The 16,320-nt window shown below is 40.3% G+C and overlaps 1 protein-coding gene across 1 annotated transcript; it reads left to right on the plus strand.

Annotated features, from left to right (window-relative positions):
- The first annotated feature begins 346 nt into the window (after positions 1–346).
- Positions 347–15,735, plus strand: CYP1A1 (cytochrome P450 family 1 subfamily A member 1). The gene is made up of 7 exons (XM_089663941.1): positions 347–413; positions 5,244–6,085; positions 6,376–6,502; positions 7,894–7,983; positions 9,654–9,777; positions 13,017–13,103; positions 14,770–15,735. The coding sequence occupies exons 2-7, from the start codon at positions 5,249–5,251 to the stop codon at positions 15,068–15,070; spliced, it is 1,566 nt and encodes a 521-aa protein (XP_089520067.1). The 5' UTR covers positions 347–413; positions 5,244–5,248; the 3' UTR covers positions 15,071–15,735.
- Positions 15,736–16,320: the final 585 nt, after the last annotated feature.

A 16,320-nucleotide genomic window follows, 5' to 3' on the forward strand; every position in this document is an offset into this window, starting at 1 on the left:
TGCTATGAGCCGTGTGTGTGCAGCGATGGTTGTTCCCATTCCATGCGGAGCTCTACCTGCTCCCCCAGACAGAAGTCTGGCACTGTGCTCGGCGTGTGTGGCGTGATCGCACTTCTCTAGCCTGTAATGCCGGAGCCGCCCCATCGCATGCTTATCTGACTATTAGATCTGTTCTCGGAATGAATGGCTCCTAGGAGGTTCCTGCTCTTCACGCAACCATTTACACTGCAGTTAATGATGAGCCCGGTGGCGGCTCTCCAGCAGGCTGGTCATGTGAGGAGGAGTTCTGTCCAATCAGCAGTCAGCGAGGTGTATATAAAAGCATGCTATCCTGCACACTGGTACTCCCAGCAGGGTACAGGCAGAGGATCACCTGAAACTAATAGCAGTGATCTGCACATCTGGGATAACCGGTATGTATGGGGGATTGCTATACACTGTGCTACCTGCACTGCTGATCATTACTCTATACACTGTCCTACCTGCACTGCTGATCATTGCTCTCTATACACTGTGCTACCTGCACTGCTGATCATTGCTCTCTATACACTGTGCTACCTGCACTGCTGATCATTACTCTATACACTGTCCTACCTGCACTGCTGATCATTGCTCTCTATACACTGTCCTACCTGCACTGCTGACCACTACTCTCTATACGCTGTCCTACCTGCACTGCTGATCATTACTCTATACACTGTGCTACCTGCACTGCTGATCATTACTCTATACACTGTCCTACCTGCACTGCTGATCATTACTCTATACACTGTGCTACCTGCACTGCTGATCATTACTCTATACACTGTCCTACCTGCACTGCTGATCATTACTCTATACACTGTCCTACCTGCACTGCTGATCATTACTCTATACACTGTCCTACCTGCACTGCTGATCATTACTCTATACACTGTCCTACCTGCACTGCTGATCATTACTCTATACACTGTGCTACCTGCACTGCTGATCATTACTCTATACACTGTCCTACCTGCACTGCTGATCATTGCTCTCTATACACTGTCCTACCTGCACTGCTGACCACTACTCTCTATACGCTGTCCTACCTGTACTGCTGATCATTACTCTATACACTGTGCTACCTGCACTGCTGATCATTACTCTATACACTGTCCTACCTGCACTGCTGATCATTACTCTATACACTGTCCTACCTGCACTGCTGATCATTACTCTATACACTGTGCTACCTGCACTGCTGATCATTACTCTATACACTGTCCTACCTGCACTGCTGATCATTACTCTCTATACACTGTCCTACCTGCACTGCTGATCATTACTCTCTATACACTGTGCTACCTGCACTGCTGAACATTACTCTATACACTGTGCTACCTGCACTGCTGAACATTACTCTATACACTGTGCTACCTGCACTGCTGAACATTACTCTATACACTGTCCTACCTGCGCTGCTGACCATTACTCTCTATACACTGTCCTACCTGCACTGCTGACCATTACTCTCTATACACTGTCCTACCTGCACTGTTGATCATTACTCTCTATACACTGTCCTACCTGCACTGCTGATCATTACTCTCTATACACTGTCCTACCTGCACTGCTGATCATTACTCTATACACTGTCCTACCTGCACTGCTGACCATTACTCTCTATACACTGTCCTACCTGCACTGCTGATCATTATTCCCTATACACTGTCCTACCTGCACTGCTGATCATTATTCCCTATACACTGTCCTACCTGCACTGCTGATCATAATTCTCTGGCAATTGTGCAACATTCACTGCATATCATCATTCTTTGTGCACTATCCTAACTGCACTGCTGACAGCTGCTTGAATATTATACCCAGGCATTATATGGGTGGTAGTATAGCCACATGGGAATTTTTGCCCTGTTTTAAAAAAATTTGGCACTCTTCTGCTTGGAGGATTGGAACTATTGTATGGATAATTGTTCCTCTTCCATTCCTGTTCTGTCATGAGAATGTTAGCTTCTTGGTTGTCTTTTAATCATCTGGCTTTAATGCTTTAAATAGTTGACTTCAAAAAAAGGTATAGATTAGAACTTATTTGTCTCTAGTTTTTCATCAGCGACACTAAAATGTTTAACGCTAGTAGCTCAGTAAGCTATCCAGGCAACTAGCATTTTTATAAGAAGGTCATCAAGGGCAAACCTTTGATACAGATAAGATATTTTGCAAATCTTGGTCTACACAAAATATACCTAATATGTGTATATACTGTATATTTTACAATATGGAAAATTTGTTTGAAAACATAACACATGTACTTTAGTCAAACTTGTGGATGCCAAGCAGACATTTGCAGCAAATAAACACTATAGTCAACCCCAATCCCAATACTGAAACTGCATAACAATCCACAGTGGATTGTATTTCAGAGGTGGCTGAGCGGCGGTTTGCAGATATTCAGGAAATTATACTGATGTCTTCTGAATGCATGTTTGGCTTTTTTTCAATTACAGTGGGTAATTGACATAAAAAAGCAAAGCAATCATTGAAATACCAAGCCAAAAGTGTATGCAAAGTGCTTGACACATGGTTGTAGTGCAGTCCCATTGACCTCAATGGCCACATTTGGGAAGTGGAATGCCTGCCAAATGCAACTTGGCTAGTTAAATTGGCAACATGGCTAGATCTGTGTACAGACCTGAGCAGCTGTCTATTTTTTCTGTCCCCCTTGTTGACTGTTAATGAGGCCTTTACGTAGGGCAGAACAACAGTACATATAGTATGACCACTTTGTCATGCTCCTAATTAAGAAGCAGAATTCAAGAACATACATTTACAGCCTACATACAGAGTTTTTTGAATCAACACATACTGATCAGATTATTATATTAAGCTGGCAATTTTCACTTTCAAAAAAATAAAATCAAAATACTTTACATTCCCCTTAAATGCCTAAGGAATATCTAGCAGCATGTACTTAGGTACTTTTACCAACAGTATTGACTTTTTTTTTAGCTGTCTGGGGGAGCATTTGCCAACCAGTGCTCATGAAGTTCTCAGCTCCCAATAATTTTGTTTGCATGAACCTGTCAGCTCAGTTCTCAGTATTTATCTGTCTGCATACCTGCACCATTATATAGTATATTTCCTATAAAGCAGGGGTTTACAGCACCATTCCTGACCAAGGTCATTTGCAATACACTGGTTTTTGGTTTAAAAAAAGTATTTCTCATGTTACTTGTTGCAAACTTTAGTTTAACTCCAAAAGTTTGGAGTTAAAAACCAAACTTTACTATTTCACATCTGTGAAATGTTACCTTTAATAGTATCATGGGCCTCTGGAAAAAGTAATGCACTGGAGTCCCTAACAGCCTCCCCCAATTTACACACCTACTCTCAAGGCAGAGTTAGACAGTATGGGGGGATCAGGAGGGCACAATAGTGGTATCAGAAGGGTACAGTACAGGTTCTGGGTCACTGCCTTGACCATGGCCATCCTGGGGCAGCTTAGTAAAAAGTATAACTGTCCTGGCAAATCCAGGACAGTTTTCAAGTATGTAGTACTGCAAAATGATCATGGAGCCCCTGTGCACCTGTAGCCGCTGGGCAGTACCCAGGGCTGCCCATGCATTAAAACAGCCCTGACCTCAAATCCTTGAAAATGCAAACCCAGACATGGATTCTAGGGTGCTGAAAATATTGATTCTAAAAGCAGATACTCTTAATTCTCTCAATATTTCAGAGTGCTGGGATCAATTCTGGCTGGTTACATATATAAAAGACAGTAATTAGGTGTATCACATTACCACTGATCTTGGCTGAAGAACTAAATAAAAGAGTAGAAAAAAGGTTCCAACCTACCTAATCATTAGTGACACCCACCCTTAATAAAAATGCTTGGATGTCAGATATGGATTGACCATTATATAAGCACTTGGGTGTCAGACATGGATTGACCATTATATAAGCACTTGGATGTCAGACATGGATTGAACATTATCCAAGCACTTGGAAGCCAGGCGTGGACTGACCATTATTCAAGCACTTGGATGTCATACATAGATTGAACATTATTCAAGCACTTGGATGTCAGACATTTATTGTCCATTATCCAAGCGCTTGGATGTCAGACATGGATTGAACATTATCCAAGCGCTTGGATGTCAGACATGGATTGAACATTATCCAAGCGCTTGGATGTCAGACATGGATTGAACATTATCCAAGCGCTTGGATGTCACACATGGATTGACCATTATCCAAGCACTTGGATGTCTGATATAAATTGGTCATTACCACATTATGACTTGATCATTATTACAATGAGAAAAACAAGACTTCTATTTTCCTATGGTACAATAATAAAAAAATCCAACAGTATTTGTCAATATCTGCATAACGTGAACTGGTTGAAGTGTCTAAGGAGCCTCAAACCTAATGATTATATGAAGCTATACCTTTTAATCTTCTTTAAATGACCATCAAAGGCTACCTAAACTACTTAATGTTCAATCTGTGACTTAGACATGAATGGTTTTCTACTTAACACCTTATGTAATGTATATACTGTACTTTCTTTGATGTCAGGTAATTAAATCACAGTCAAGTTTTTACAAGCATTACCATATATACCATATATGAACTGTGTCATGTATGTGATGCTATCTAGGATTCAGAAAACTATATGTAAAAAGATATAAAATTAAAATGTTTAACTCATTACACTCAATCTTGCTATGGTAAACTGACCATACATATTATAATCTGATTGTTTAAATCTGCTTTAGATTTGACGACTCCATAGTGTAAAAGCCTACCTGATTGCATATACATTTAATAGGTTGCTTAGTTATCCATGTCAACAGAAGCCCTAATGTGCCCATATACAGACCAAGCCAGATGCCTGATCTGAGTATTGATTGTGATGACTAGATGAGGAACAGATGTTGTAGGACACCAGTCCCTCTCTTTTATGAAGAAAAAGGGATAGGATATTAATCATTGATGTACTGTAACTGCTTGTTGGTCAAGTCACAAGTTACATCATGGATAGTCCTGGCACATTAGATTACAATCTAAGCTTTTTCTGGTTAATCCTAAATTCGAAATTTTGAACTAAATACCCTACTGTGTAATGAATGCATTTTGGTTGCTTGCAAAAATATGGTGATTTATAAATATACAACAATAATTACTAGCTGTTGTAAGTAGAAGGTTAGATTATAATTTCTTTCCTATTTTATAACTACTTTCTCTATTTTTTTTTTTCCTAGGCAAGATGATTAATTTGGTCAGCTACTTTAGTCAGATATCAGCCACAGAGGTGCTTCTGGTCTCTGTGGTCTTTTCCGTGGTTGTCCTAATCCTCAAAACTTACAACCAGAGGGTTCCTCGTGGTATGAAGCGAATGCCTGGGCCATTTCCGCTGCCATTAATAGGAAATATCCTCTCCTTAAGCAAGAATCCTCATCTCAGTCTTAGCAAAATGAGTGAGACTTATGGAGATGTGCTTCAAATCCAGATAGGCACAAAGCCTGTGCTGGTGCTGAGTGGACTGGAAACAATCCGTCAGGCTTTGCTAAAGCAAGGTGAGGTGTTTAAGGGACGCCCTGACCTCTTTACCTTTCGCCTGATTGGTGATGGACAAAGTTTAACATTTAATCAAGATTCTGGTGAGGTATGGAAAGCTCGTCGCAGATTGGCACATAATGCCCTTAAGACCTTTGCTATTTCTCCCTCCCTCACATCTTCTAGTACATCTCTGGTAGAGGAACACATAAGTAAAGAAGCAGAATACCTTGTCAGAAAATTCCAGCAGCTCATTGAAGAACAAGGAGAATTTGACCCCTATAGGTACGTGGTGGTTTCTGTAGCCAATGTCATTTGTGCAATGTGTTTCGGAAGACGCTACAACCACGATGACCAAACCTTCCTTGACATAGTCAACCTGACCGATGAGTTTGGAGCAGCAGCTGCATCAGGAAATCCTGCAGATTTTATCCCTATCCTTCAATATCTTCCAAGCCGGACCATGAAAAGATTTGTAGATGTCAACAAAAAGTTTATGAACTTCATACAGAAGATTGTTAATGAGCATTACCAAACTTATGATAAGGTAAGAGCTCAATACAAACATATTCCACATACACAATACTACAGTTTGTTTTGTCCTAAATAGGGAAGAGAGATTCTTTATTTATAAGTTGTACTTGCTCACATAAAAAGGTATCTTAGAAAGTAGTGCAAGTTAGATGAAAGAACACGTACAAAACTATACTACATAAAATATAACAAGTAAATATTTGCCACCATGTGAGACAATAACTCGGAATGTTGCTAAATGGTACAGCATTTTATCTACTGTCAAAATTTGTTATAATTAATATTTTCTACTTTTTATTTCAGAATGCTGTTCGAGATATTACTGATTCTCTAATTCAACACTCTCAAGAGAAGAAAGTAGATGAGAACTCCAATGTGCAAATATCAGACCAGAAGATTATCAACATTGTTAATGACCTTTTTGGGGCTGGTAAGTGTGAGGTTTTTAAAGAAGAATATTGAAGTTTACCTAGTCAAATATTCTAATACCAGTCAACATATTTTATGTGATTTTTTACTAACCAGCAGTGATATTCAGTATTTCTTATAGTTTAACCATTCATACTTTTTATTCCCTTCTTTCCCTCTTTAACTTGAGTCCTGTGCTAGGTGGTGTTGTAATGCTGCAGCAACAAGAGCACTTGCTAGGACTTAGGCATACTAGTATCTACCCTTAAAACAGTCATTGGGCCCAAAGTACAATGTGAACTTCTATATTAAAGTGGAACTACACCCTTCTATTCTCTACAGACAAGGAAGCTGCCACCTTAGCCTCTGTTTGATCTGCAGTGGCCATGGTGCTGCTCGTTTGATCAGTTAGAGTTCAGCCGTCTTCCATAGCTGCTTACCTCTGCATCCCCCATCCACATCTCACTTTCACCCCTCTTCAGCTCTGACCTCTGCATGCAACCAGCCCCCATCTACTCCACCCCTCCTTAAAAGCTCCATCATCTTACATATAATTTACCTTTTTTGCTGTATTAAACTGAAGCACGCAGCTGGCTCTAGTACCTCGTTGCTCAATGTAGGTGGCTCCGCCTCTCACTTGCAGGGAGATCATCCAGTGGTGGAGTCGGCATCTGTAATGCACCCCATTCACCTGCATCTCCCTTGCCCACATTGTGCACTCAGTGAAAGCCGCTTAGGAGATCAGATCTGTGAGAGCTGTTGAGAGACACGCTGTCTTTTGTAAACATAGAAGCCAGACTTCTGTGTTTACAAGTGATAGTGGTGAGCAGGGAGCAGAGGGCCTGAGTCAGAGGTAATGGAACTGAGTTCAGCCAACTTCCAGCTGAATAAAAAGCCCCGTTTATTTTTCAAGGCATGCCTTTAATGTCACTGTCTTGGAAAACAGTTAAATGAGTGGGTTTAGTTCCACTTTAAATTGTTTGAGTGGACTACTATTTATATTCCTTATAGCAGCCAGCCAAAAAATGTTATATCTCTATTAGTGCCAATCTTTCCAACCCTCTTCGAACCAATAAATTCTACAATGTTTGACTCACTCAAGGGCTTTGCAGTGGCTCCTATCCAGGATTTCCCGACTTAAATTTTTGACAGCACAAACCTATATGATGTACGATGTACTGTACAAAACGGCAAAGGCTAATCCAATGATAAATACTGTATCTTACATTCTGTCCCACTCGAAGAGCTTATTTATATTTATGAATATTGACAGTGACTTTTAATGATAGGGAACATATGGCTTTAGTTGCTATTTTAGGATGCCCTGGACATCAAATTAATTTATATGTTGTCATTCTGGTATTAAATTGTTAACTAATAAATAATATAAAATTGTATGTATTTTTTTTTTAGGATTTGACACTGTAACTACAGCCTTGTCATGGTCTCTGACATATCTTGTGGCTAATCCCAAAATACAAGACAAAATACAGAATGAACTGGGTAAGTTACGCAATAGCAACATATAACCTGTGGGACTGAAGGTGGGAATTTTAAATCATGATTATAATAAATCTGGAATGTTCTTTAGCAGTTGTATTTGTTACTACAGAATTGCAGTTATCTCAGCCTTAACATTTGTGATTACATAATATCCGTAAGAGAATGTCACTAAACTTGTGCTGCCACAATCTATGTGTGTATTGTTAGTATTTTAATCACATAAACCAACAGCATTCAGTAGCTTAAAAGTGCAGTTTTCATGTTTAATTCTCTGCATAGTATATATATTTTTTTAAACTTATTGTTTTTTTTAGTATAAAGGGGAAGTGCATTTCAGAAGATGAACTCCCTTCTGTAAAAAAAATAATCAGTTTAAGTACATACTTCAGATAGAAAGTTCACTGCCTGGTCTACCCAGGGATAGGTAGGGTTGATGCTATGTGGGGCACCAGCTGTCTCTGAAATAGTCCACATGGTGTATTAGTAGTGTAGTATTGGCCCTGGCCATAGAGAATAATGGCTGTCCTTGGGCATGCACCAAGCTTAGGATGAAAAAGAGGTGACTTTTTCTTTTTAAACAAAAACACACCACTCCTTTAAGGGAATTTAATTGGTTTTTGACAGTCACACTATACATTCTCACAAGAATGAGCATCCCTTTGAGTGACTTGAGCTTTAAAATCTGACCTGTAGACATCACAGTAAAGTTACATTTATATTTGTATGCCCAATAATGTTTTAAGGCCTGGTCCTCACCTATGCATTTTTCTGTGCATTTTCAGTTTTGCAGAACTTTTTGCTACTGCAGAAATTTGTACTACTATATATTCCAGTTTCATTTATACTTGTAATTAAAGCTATGTAGGCTGAAACGCGTCAACTGAATTGTACTTTTGCATACTGTACACTGTAGTTTTCTGAATACATCTCAAGATTTTAAAATCAACAAAGGCTGTGCGGATCAAGTACATGACTATATTGCTTTCAGAAAAGTAATTGGAAATTGTGCACCAGTGAGCTTTACTGGTGGATTAATGGGTAGTAGCACCATTTCTTTTCTTCTTTTATTGAGAAATGTACTTCAATCCTTTTCCCATGGGTTTCTATGGGTCACGTTTACATCTGTGCGTTTTCTACCGGTGCATTTTTTGGAAAGGGTCAAGGAGTGTTTTGCAGGTTGCATTTTTGGTTTCACTTACTTCAAAGGAAATGCAATGGAAACACTTTAAAAATGCAGTGCTTGTATTTTTGATGCATTACTGCTGCATGTTTGCTGGTATCTGCCGCAAGACAACATACACCTCCCAAAAATGCAAAACACAAAACGCTTAGAAAATGTGTGTGAAAAAAATGCAAAATGCACTGGGAAAATGCATCAACCACAACCTGCATAGGTGTGAACCAGCCCTAAAATGTGTTTATTAGTAAAAATATGTATTTGTTTTTAAAATCACTTGCAGTTCCCCTACTGACAGCCCATTTAGGGTATCAGACTGACTGTATTACCACACTGGAGCCAATTAATTGTAATCAAATTGATGCGTAAAAGCTAACAAATTATTATGGAGAGTAATAAAACAAAGTCCAGCAACATTACAGGACATTTTCTAGATTTTCTACAGCTCAGCTTAAATATGTACTTATATAGTTTGTTTTGTATCTTGTAACAGATCAGGTCATTGGCAGAGAACGAAGGCCCAAATTGTCCGACAGATCTCAGCTGCCTTACACAGAAGCCTTCATTTTGGAGATGTTCCGCCATTCATCCTTTCTACCTTTTACAATTCCACATTGGTAAGTACAAACAGCATTACAAGTTCTAATAGGACTAAAAATTGTATACAGTTATATAGACTCATGTCCATAAAACAGAAAGCTGCATGTCTAAAGCTTTTAAATATCAAAGGACAAATCAATCAATATTAAACCCAAAATTAAACATTTATTATACTGCAGCTTACCATTTCTTAGCGGCTGCACTAGTTTTCTTTTTGTAGGCTTTCTGTCCTTTATTTTCACCTGGTAATCAGGCCAGTAAGTCTGTTGTTTTTCAACAGAACAAGCTGTACTGCAGTTGTAGTAGTTAAAGGGTTGAGACAAAGTATTTTCCACTGACAGGGGTGCAATGGTCAGCTTTTATTCATTTATGTAAGCCTTTATCTCAAAAGGAAAAAAGTGTTAGCTGGAGTTTGGCCTCAGTTTGTTAGTGAATCTAATATATCTAAAACACTCCTCTCCCCCAGATTAACAATGCTGCTGTACAAAGGTGTCCCTGTGCCCAATCATCCAGAGTGTAGCCACCCTAATACAGGTAGTGTGCTATTGGCCAGATCACCAGGTGAAAACAGAGGGGAAAGGCCTAAAAAAAACAAAATAATTGTAGCCACCGCATCTGAGTAGATTAGTAAACTGCAATACATTACATTTTTGATTTTGGGTTTACTACCACTTTAAGTGATTATATACACAATATGCTGTTGCTGTGAATCAATTCAAAAAGATTGAACAAAAATCACAAGGCTTGTTTTCTCCAGCCAAGTGACTGTAATAATAAAGGTTACTTTTTAAAAAGAAATATTCTTAACTTGGTATATTAGCTTTGTGAATTCAATGCTGTATTACAAAAGGAAACCATAGCGGTTTCTGTCTTCCAGAAGACAGCTCTCTATTAGTTGTATGAGAGCAAGCTGGTGTTGACAAAGGCATCCATAGTCTACAGCAGGGGTATTGAATTAAAATTCACCAAGGTCTGGGCAGTAACATTTGCATGCATCAGAGGTCCGAATCTTGTGTAGGCCCCTGTGGTGCATTTTCATGTGTGCCAAACCACATGTTGCTGCGGTATGATTTTGAAAAAAAGGGTCAGGGACTTCTTCAGGTTTCTAGCAAGTAGTGTTGACCTACCCACAACGTGTTCACCAAATGTACAGATCAGGGGCGGACTGACAACTCATGGGGCCCCAGGGCAATAGGGTATCATGGGGCCCCTGTGTCCTTGCCCAAACTCAAAAAAGCCTATGAAAAAGGTACCAGTGGCATCTCATGGGGCCCCCTACTGACCCCGGGCCCTCGGGCACTGCCCGAGTTTCTAAATGGTCAGTCCGCCCCTTGTACAGATCTGAACCTGTTCTCACATCAGTGTCCTCAATCCCCACTGCACATCATAGTTTCCTCCTCATTCACAGCAAGATCCCTCTTGATGAGTGTCCCCAGCTCCCCCTTTACATCACCCCCCTCCACCCCTTTTACAGTAGTGTTGTCACACTTCCTTGACATCAAACCCCCCCCCCCCCCAACAGTACTGTTCTCTGCCCCTTCACTGAAGAGTACTCTGCCCCTTTTTACATTATCCCCCCACATTACTGTCCCCAGACCCCCCCCCCCCATGTTACTGACCTCAGCCCCCCTCCTTGCTACTGTCCTCAGCCCCCACATTACAGTTGTCAGCCCCTCCCACTTTAATGTCCCCAGCCCCCACACACCACAGTACTTAGCCCCCCACATTACTGTCCTCAGTCCCCCTTCACACGAATATCCTTAGCCCATTTAACTTTGCCTCCCCCCCCCCCACTGTCCTACCTTACACTGACAGTCATTGACTGACAGTGATTGATTGCTAGGACTGCCCTTCATCCTAGCAACCAATCACCTGCTTGTTAACCTTGGGCAGTTCCCACCCTCCATCCAGAACCGTCCTGCCTCCCGCTGTCAGCTCTGTGAGGATGACCACGAGACAGCTGGGGGAAGAAAAGGCTCTTAAATGGCAGGACTGCATGGGTCCGGATGGGACAGTGACTTGATCCACATTCGGATCCCAGTCCGCCATTTAGTGGTGCCTGGTCTACAGGTATCCTGTCCCATATTAGTTGCTTATCAGTTCTTGTAATACATTGCCCAATGTTTTGGCAAACTGCCTCAGATTAATTGATTTCCAAGGAACTGAACAGGTAAGATTACAGCTGTGGGGTTTTTTTTAAATGTCATAAACAGGTTGCCAAGTTGCCTGACCTGATCCATCTACTATAGACGGAAATAAGCTATAGTGAGAGCTGTACACATTTAGACTATATACTAATAGAAAAAATTAAAGTGATTCTAAAAGTTGTAATAAAAAAACAAACAAACATGTTATATGTACCTGCCCTGTGTAATGCTTTTGCACAAAACAGCCCCGATCCTCTTCTTTTTTGGCCCCCTGCTGGTGGTCCTGGCTCCTCCTCCAGCTAAGTGCCCCAATAGCAAGCCTCTTGCTATGGGTGCACTCAAGCAGGCTCACTTCTCTCCATTCGCACATAGAGCGCAGTCTGACCCTGTTCCCGCTCTCCCCTCATTGGCTCACTGGCTGTGATTGACAGGAGCCAATGGCTCCCACTGCTTTGTGAGCCAATGATGAGAGAAAAACCTGGGAGAGCCACAGCTTTCATGCACATCACTAGATCGAGATGGGGCTCAAGTAAGTATAAAGGGGAGCTGATGGTGGAGCTGCACCCAGAAGGTTTTTAACTTAACGCATAGAATGATTTAAGGTAAAAACCCTTCTGTCTTTAGAACCACTTTAAAGTTTGTCTAAAACCAAAACTGAGTTTTTTTTGTTTTTTTTTTAGACTTAGATAGAATGGTGAGGGGTTAACATCTGCCAAGATTTTGCTGCTGTCTGTGTCCAGATCTACCCTTCATTTTTCCTTGTGACCATTGTCACTGGGACTGAATCTAGTGCCAGAGCAGGAAAAGAGGGACGTCTGCAAAGGGAATGCCTGGTCTGTTGACAACTGTATAAAAGAGGATTTCTTTCACTTTGGAGAAAGTTGCTCCAACTTCATGTTGTGTGTACAGGATGGGAAGTGAAGAGAATGGCCAATTCCCAATGGCGCACAGATACGAAAAAAAATTTACAAGATTTTTAATCATTCTGTACCCTTTCCAAAATGAGAAACGTTTTGCCTTTAGATACCTAAGCAAATAATATCACATAAAAAATCATCCACTACATTTCTGTGACTTGGATGTAAAATGTTTGTCTTTATTTGTTGCAGTACCACCTCTGAAACTGTGCTCAATGGATACTTCATACCCAAGGGAATATGCGTACTGATCAACCAGTGGCAAGTGAATCATGACCCGTAAGTATCTTTTTTTATTTGTGCTTTCTATCATTTTTTTTTTCAGTAAAAGATCAGATAGTACAGTTGTTAGCGTGACAATAAGAAGGATGTGAGGAAAGCACACGGGTGCAAATATACAAACGTGGCCCTAAAATGTATTGTATGAAACTAACAAGGGGTACCACCATTTGGGCGCTGCTGCTGTGGCTGCTGCTAAATGTGTGCACCGCCTGGGCGAGATGAACTGATATACTGCAGGCAACACTACGGGTGGATTGATGTGAGCATGGATGTCATTAGACCAAAGTACTATAGCCATGTGCCCTTGGTCTAGGCCAAGTCACAATGACTATCAGTGATTTGCACTATTCTATACGGACAGTGCATGGTAGAGGTATTTCAATGCTGCCTCTGTAGTTCTGGCTCCAAAGTCATTCTGCAGGAGACACAAAAGCTGGAAGGAGTGGCATTGGACCTGTGCAGTGCTACTCAGGTAAGTGTTCATGTACATTGACCACAATAAAGGAGAAATGGGCTAAGCACCATAAAGGGGGCATACACTAGCCACCATAGAGGGAAGACACTCTGACCACCACAAATGGACACACATTAACCATAAAGCAGATGTGCTGACCACTATGTGCAAAGAGTCACACTGACCACTTCATGCAAGGGGGCACACTGACATGGTCCTGACTACTGTGCTCTATATGTTACAAAGTCCTGAATGCTGACTACTAGAATTTAAGCCCCTATAGAGCTGTCTCGTTCAAAGCACACCTTGCCTATCTTATCCCTATGTTTTGCTGTAGTTTGCTAATATTAAACCATTTAATTTTAATTTATATTATACTGCTGATATCCCCATGGTTCAACGTGGTGCACTGGGCACGCTGCTTTTACACCCTTGTCTTTTATTTATTGTTATTATCCACATGTTTTTCTGCAGTGCACTGTATCTTTTTTTTCTGTCTATTATTTGCTTAAAGTGGTTCTAAAGGTTAAATGTCTTTTACCTTAATGCATTTCATTACCTATTCCCCTCCCTGTCCCTAAACACTTATTGGACTACTCTCATTGAACAGTGCTGTCCCAGCTGCAGCACAGTTCCTCCATATCCTGGTTTCACAAGAGGCACTGAAAGCAGAGAGAGCCATAGACTCCTGTTGCTGTCAGTCAAACCCCTCTAAGGAGGGAGCAGGGGGCATGGCTTACCAGCGCTGTGTATGTCTAAGAACACACACAGACCAGCTCGTGAGTGTGCCCACATAGGTGCCCTCTTAGCACATGGCTTGCTGAGTGGGCAAATGTAGAAAGGAGCAGAGAGTACCGGCAAGGGACTCCAGAAGAGGAGGTAAGGGACCGCTCTGTACAATACCATTGCACATAGCAGGAACGTATAACATTTAAAAAATTTTAAACTAAAAAATATGATTACTTTAATGTCCCGATAATTACTAAAAATGAATTTGATGCATAGAAGTGTGTGTGGGGGGGTTATTAGGGGGATAGTTAAAGAATAATCCACCCCAGGAGTCAAGTATGCTAGGTATGTCATTGGATAAATGCTCACTTTAGATTCTCTAAAAGCTGCAATTTTTTATAAGCCAGAAAATAATTTTTGGCCTGTCTTTCATCTTTTAGGATAGTCACTTTGTTTTGTCTTTGTCTTCTACTATCTTAGGAAATTGTGGAAGGACCCATTTAAATTCAGCCCAGAACGCTTCCTAAATGAAGATGGCTTGTCACTAAACAAAACTGAGATGGAAAAAGCCCTGATTTTTGGTTTAGGCAAGAGAAGATGTCTTGGTGAAGCCATTGGCAGAGCAGAAGTTTTCCTGTTCCTTACAACTATGCTCCAGCAGTTGCAATTTTCAATACAAGATGTTGAAAAATTGGATATGTCTCCCCAGTATGGACTTACCATGAAACTGAAGCGGCATCATGTGACTGCCAGACTGCGCTTTCCTATGCTGGGTACTTAGTAGCTCTAACCTGGGCAAACCATCTTCCATGTAAAAATCAGGACTTCATTTTTATGCTGTGACCTCTACATGATGACGTTTGTGGCTTAATATTACTATTAGCCCAGAGTATCACTTTTTTTAACCTTGCGACTATGAAAACTGAACAGTACCCTGTTACAGGAAAGACTTTTCAGCAATTAAGCTGTTTATTTGTTTTTGTCATATATGAAGGAATAAACTATAAGTCTTAGTAAAGCTGTTTTAATATAAATCAAAAGCCTATATGGTGAATATCACCAAGATGCTGAGGATTCTGGGACATTAGTAGAAAGCTTTATTATCTACCGTACCTATGTGTATTACTTATCTTTATGCCATTGTAATTTTATGCCAAGTCTTGCCATACAAGCATAAATAACTAAGCTTGTTTACTCAGCAGAATCATGTTCTTACAGTGGTCTAGTTAAAATTATGAGCATATTTTTTATATTCAACCATTCCATAACTGGTACGTAATAATTAGCACTTTTCCTTGTTGTCTGTTCTTGTCCTGCTGGCAATGAATTTGTAAACCAGTTTTATGAAAATTAAATACTTGCTGTTGTAATGACATAATGAAATAGTTTTTGAAATATCCGTATAGTATTATGATCTCTATGAGATAATAAAAGATTAATAATGTTCTTTAGTTTCATTTTGATTTTGTTTGTACTTATAAACCTATAGGGTGTATTTATCATTGACTTGATTAGCAATTTTCTCAACATTCACCCATGTTTTATATTGATTCTCTTTTCCACATTGCCTCTATTTACCACAATTGTTTTCTCCCATTTTCAACAAGATTCACTGGTCAAATATTTATTAAGATTCACCTAACATCTGTACGTCAATGGAAGTGCTTTACTGTGCTATTTATGTAAGAAAAGAAAGGAGAAAGGTGCCTTTAAGTGTAAACTGTAAAAAACTTGATTTATTGCACATGAAAGACAGCAACTTACAGGAGGGTAGATTAAAAAAGCACTTCAGTATTCATCAGTGAGCTTTTAGCCACGGTGAACGGCATGGTGTGCAGTCCAGGATGATCTGTCAGTGTCAGGCATAAGCGGCTGGCAAGATGGCAGAGGTCTGGCAACGAGGCTTGGAACGCAGCGTTTGCAACATGTTTCCTGAGCATGCGCTGTGAGATGGCAGTCCTAGCGCGCTCCTTTGTCAAGCTGATGGTATAGGAATGGTTTTGTTGGTAAAAGACGTATAGGGATATGCAG

This window comes from Staurois parvus, unplaced genomic scaffold, assembly GCF_062004578.1.
Source record: "Staurois parvus isolate SC_StPar_1 unplaced genomic scaffold, SC_StPar_1.0 ptg001805l, whole genome shotgun sequence".
Classification (NCBI taxonomy): Eukaryota; Metazoa; Chordata; class Amphibia; order Anura; family Ranidae; genus Staurois; species Staurois parvus.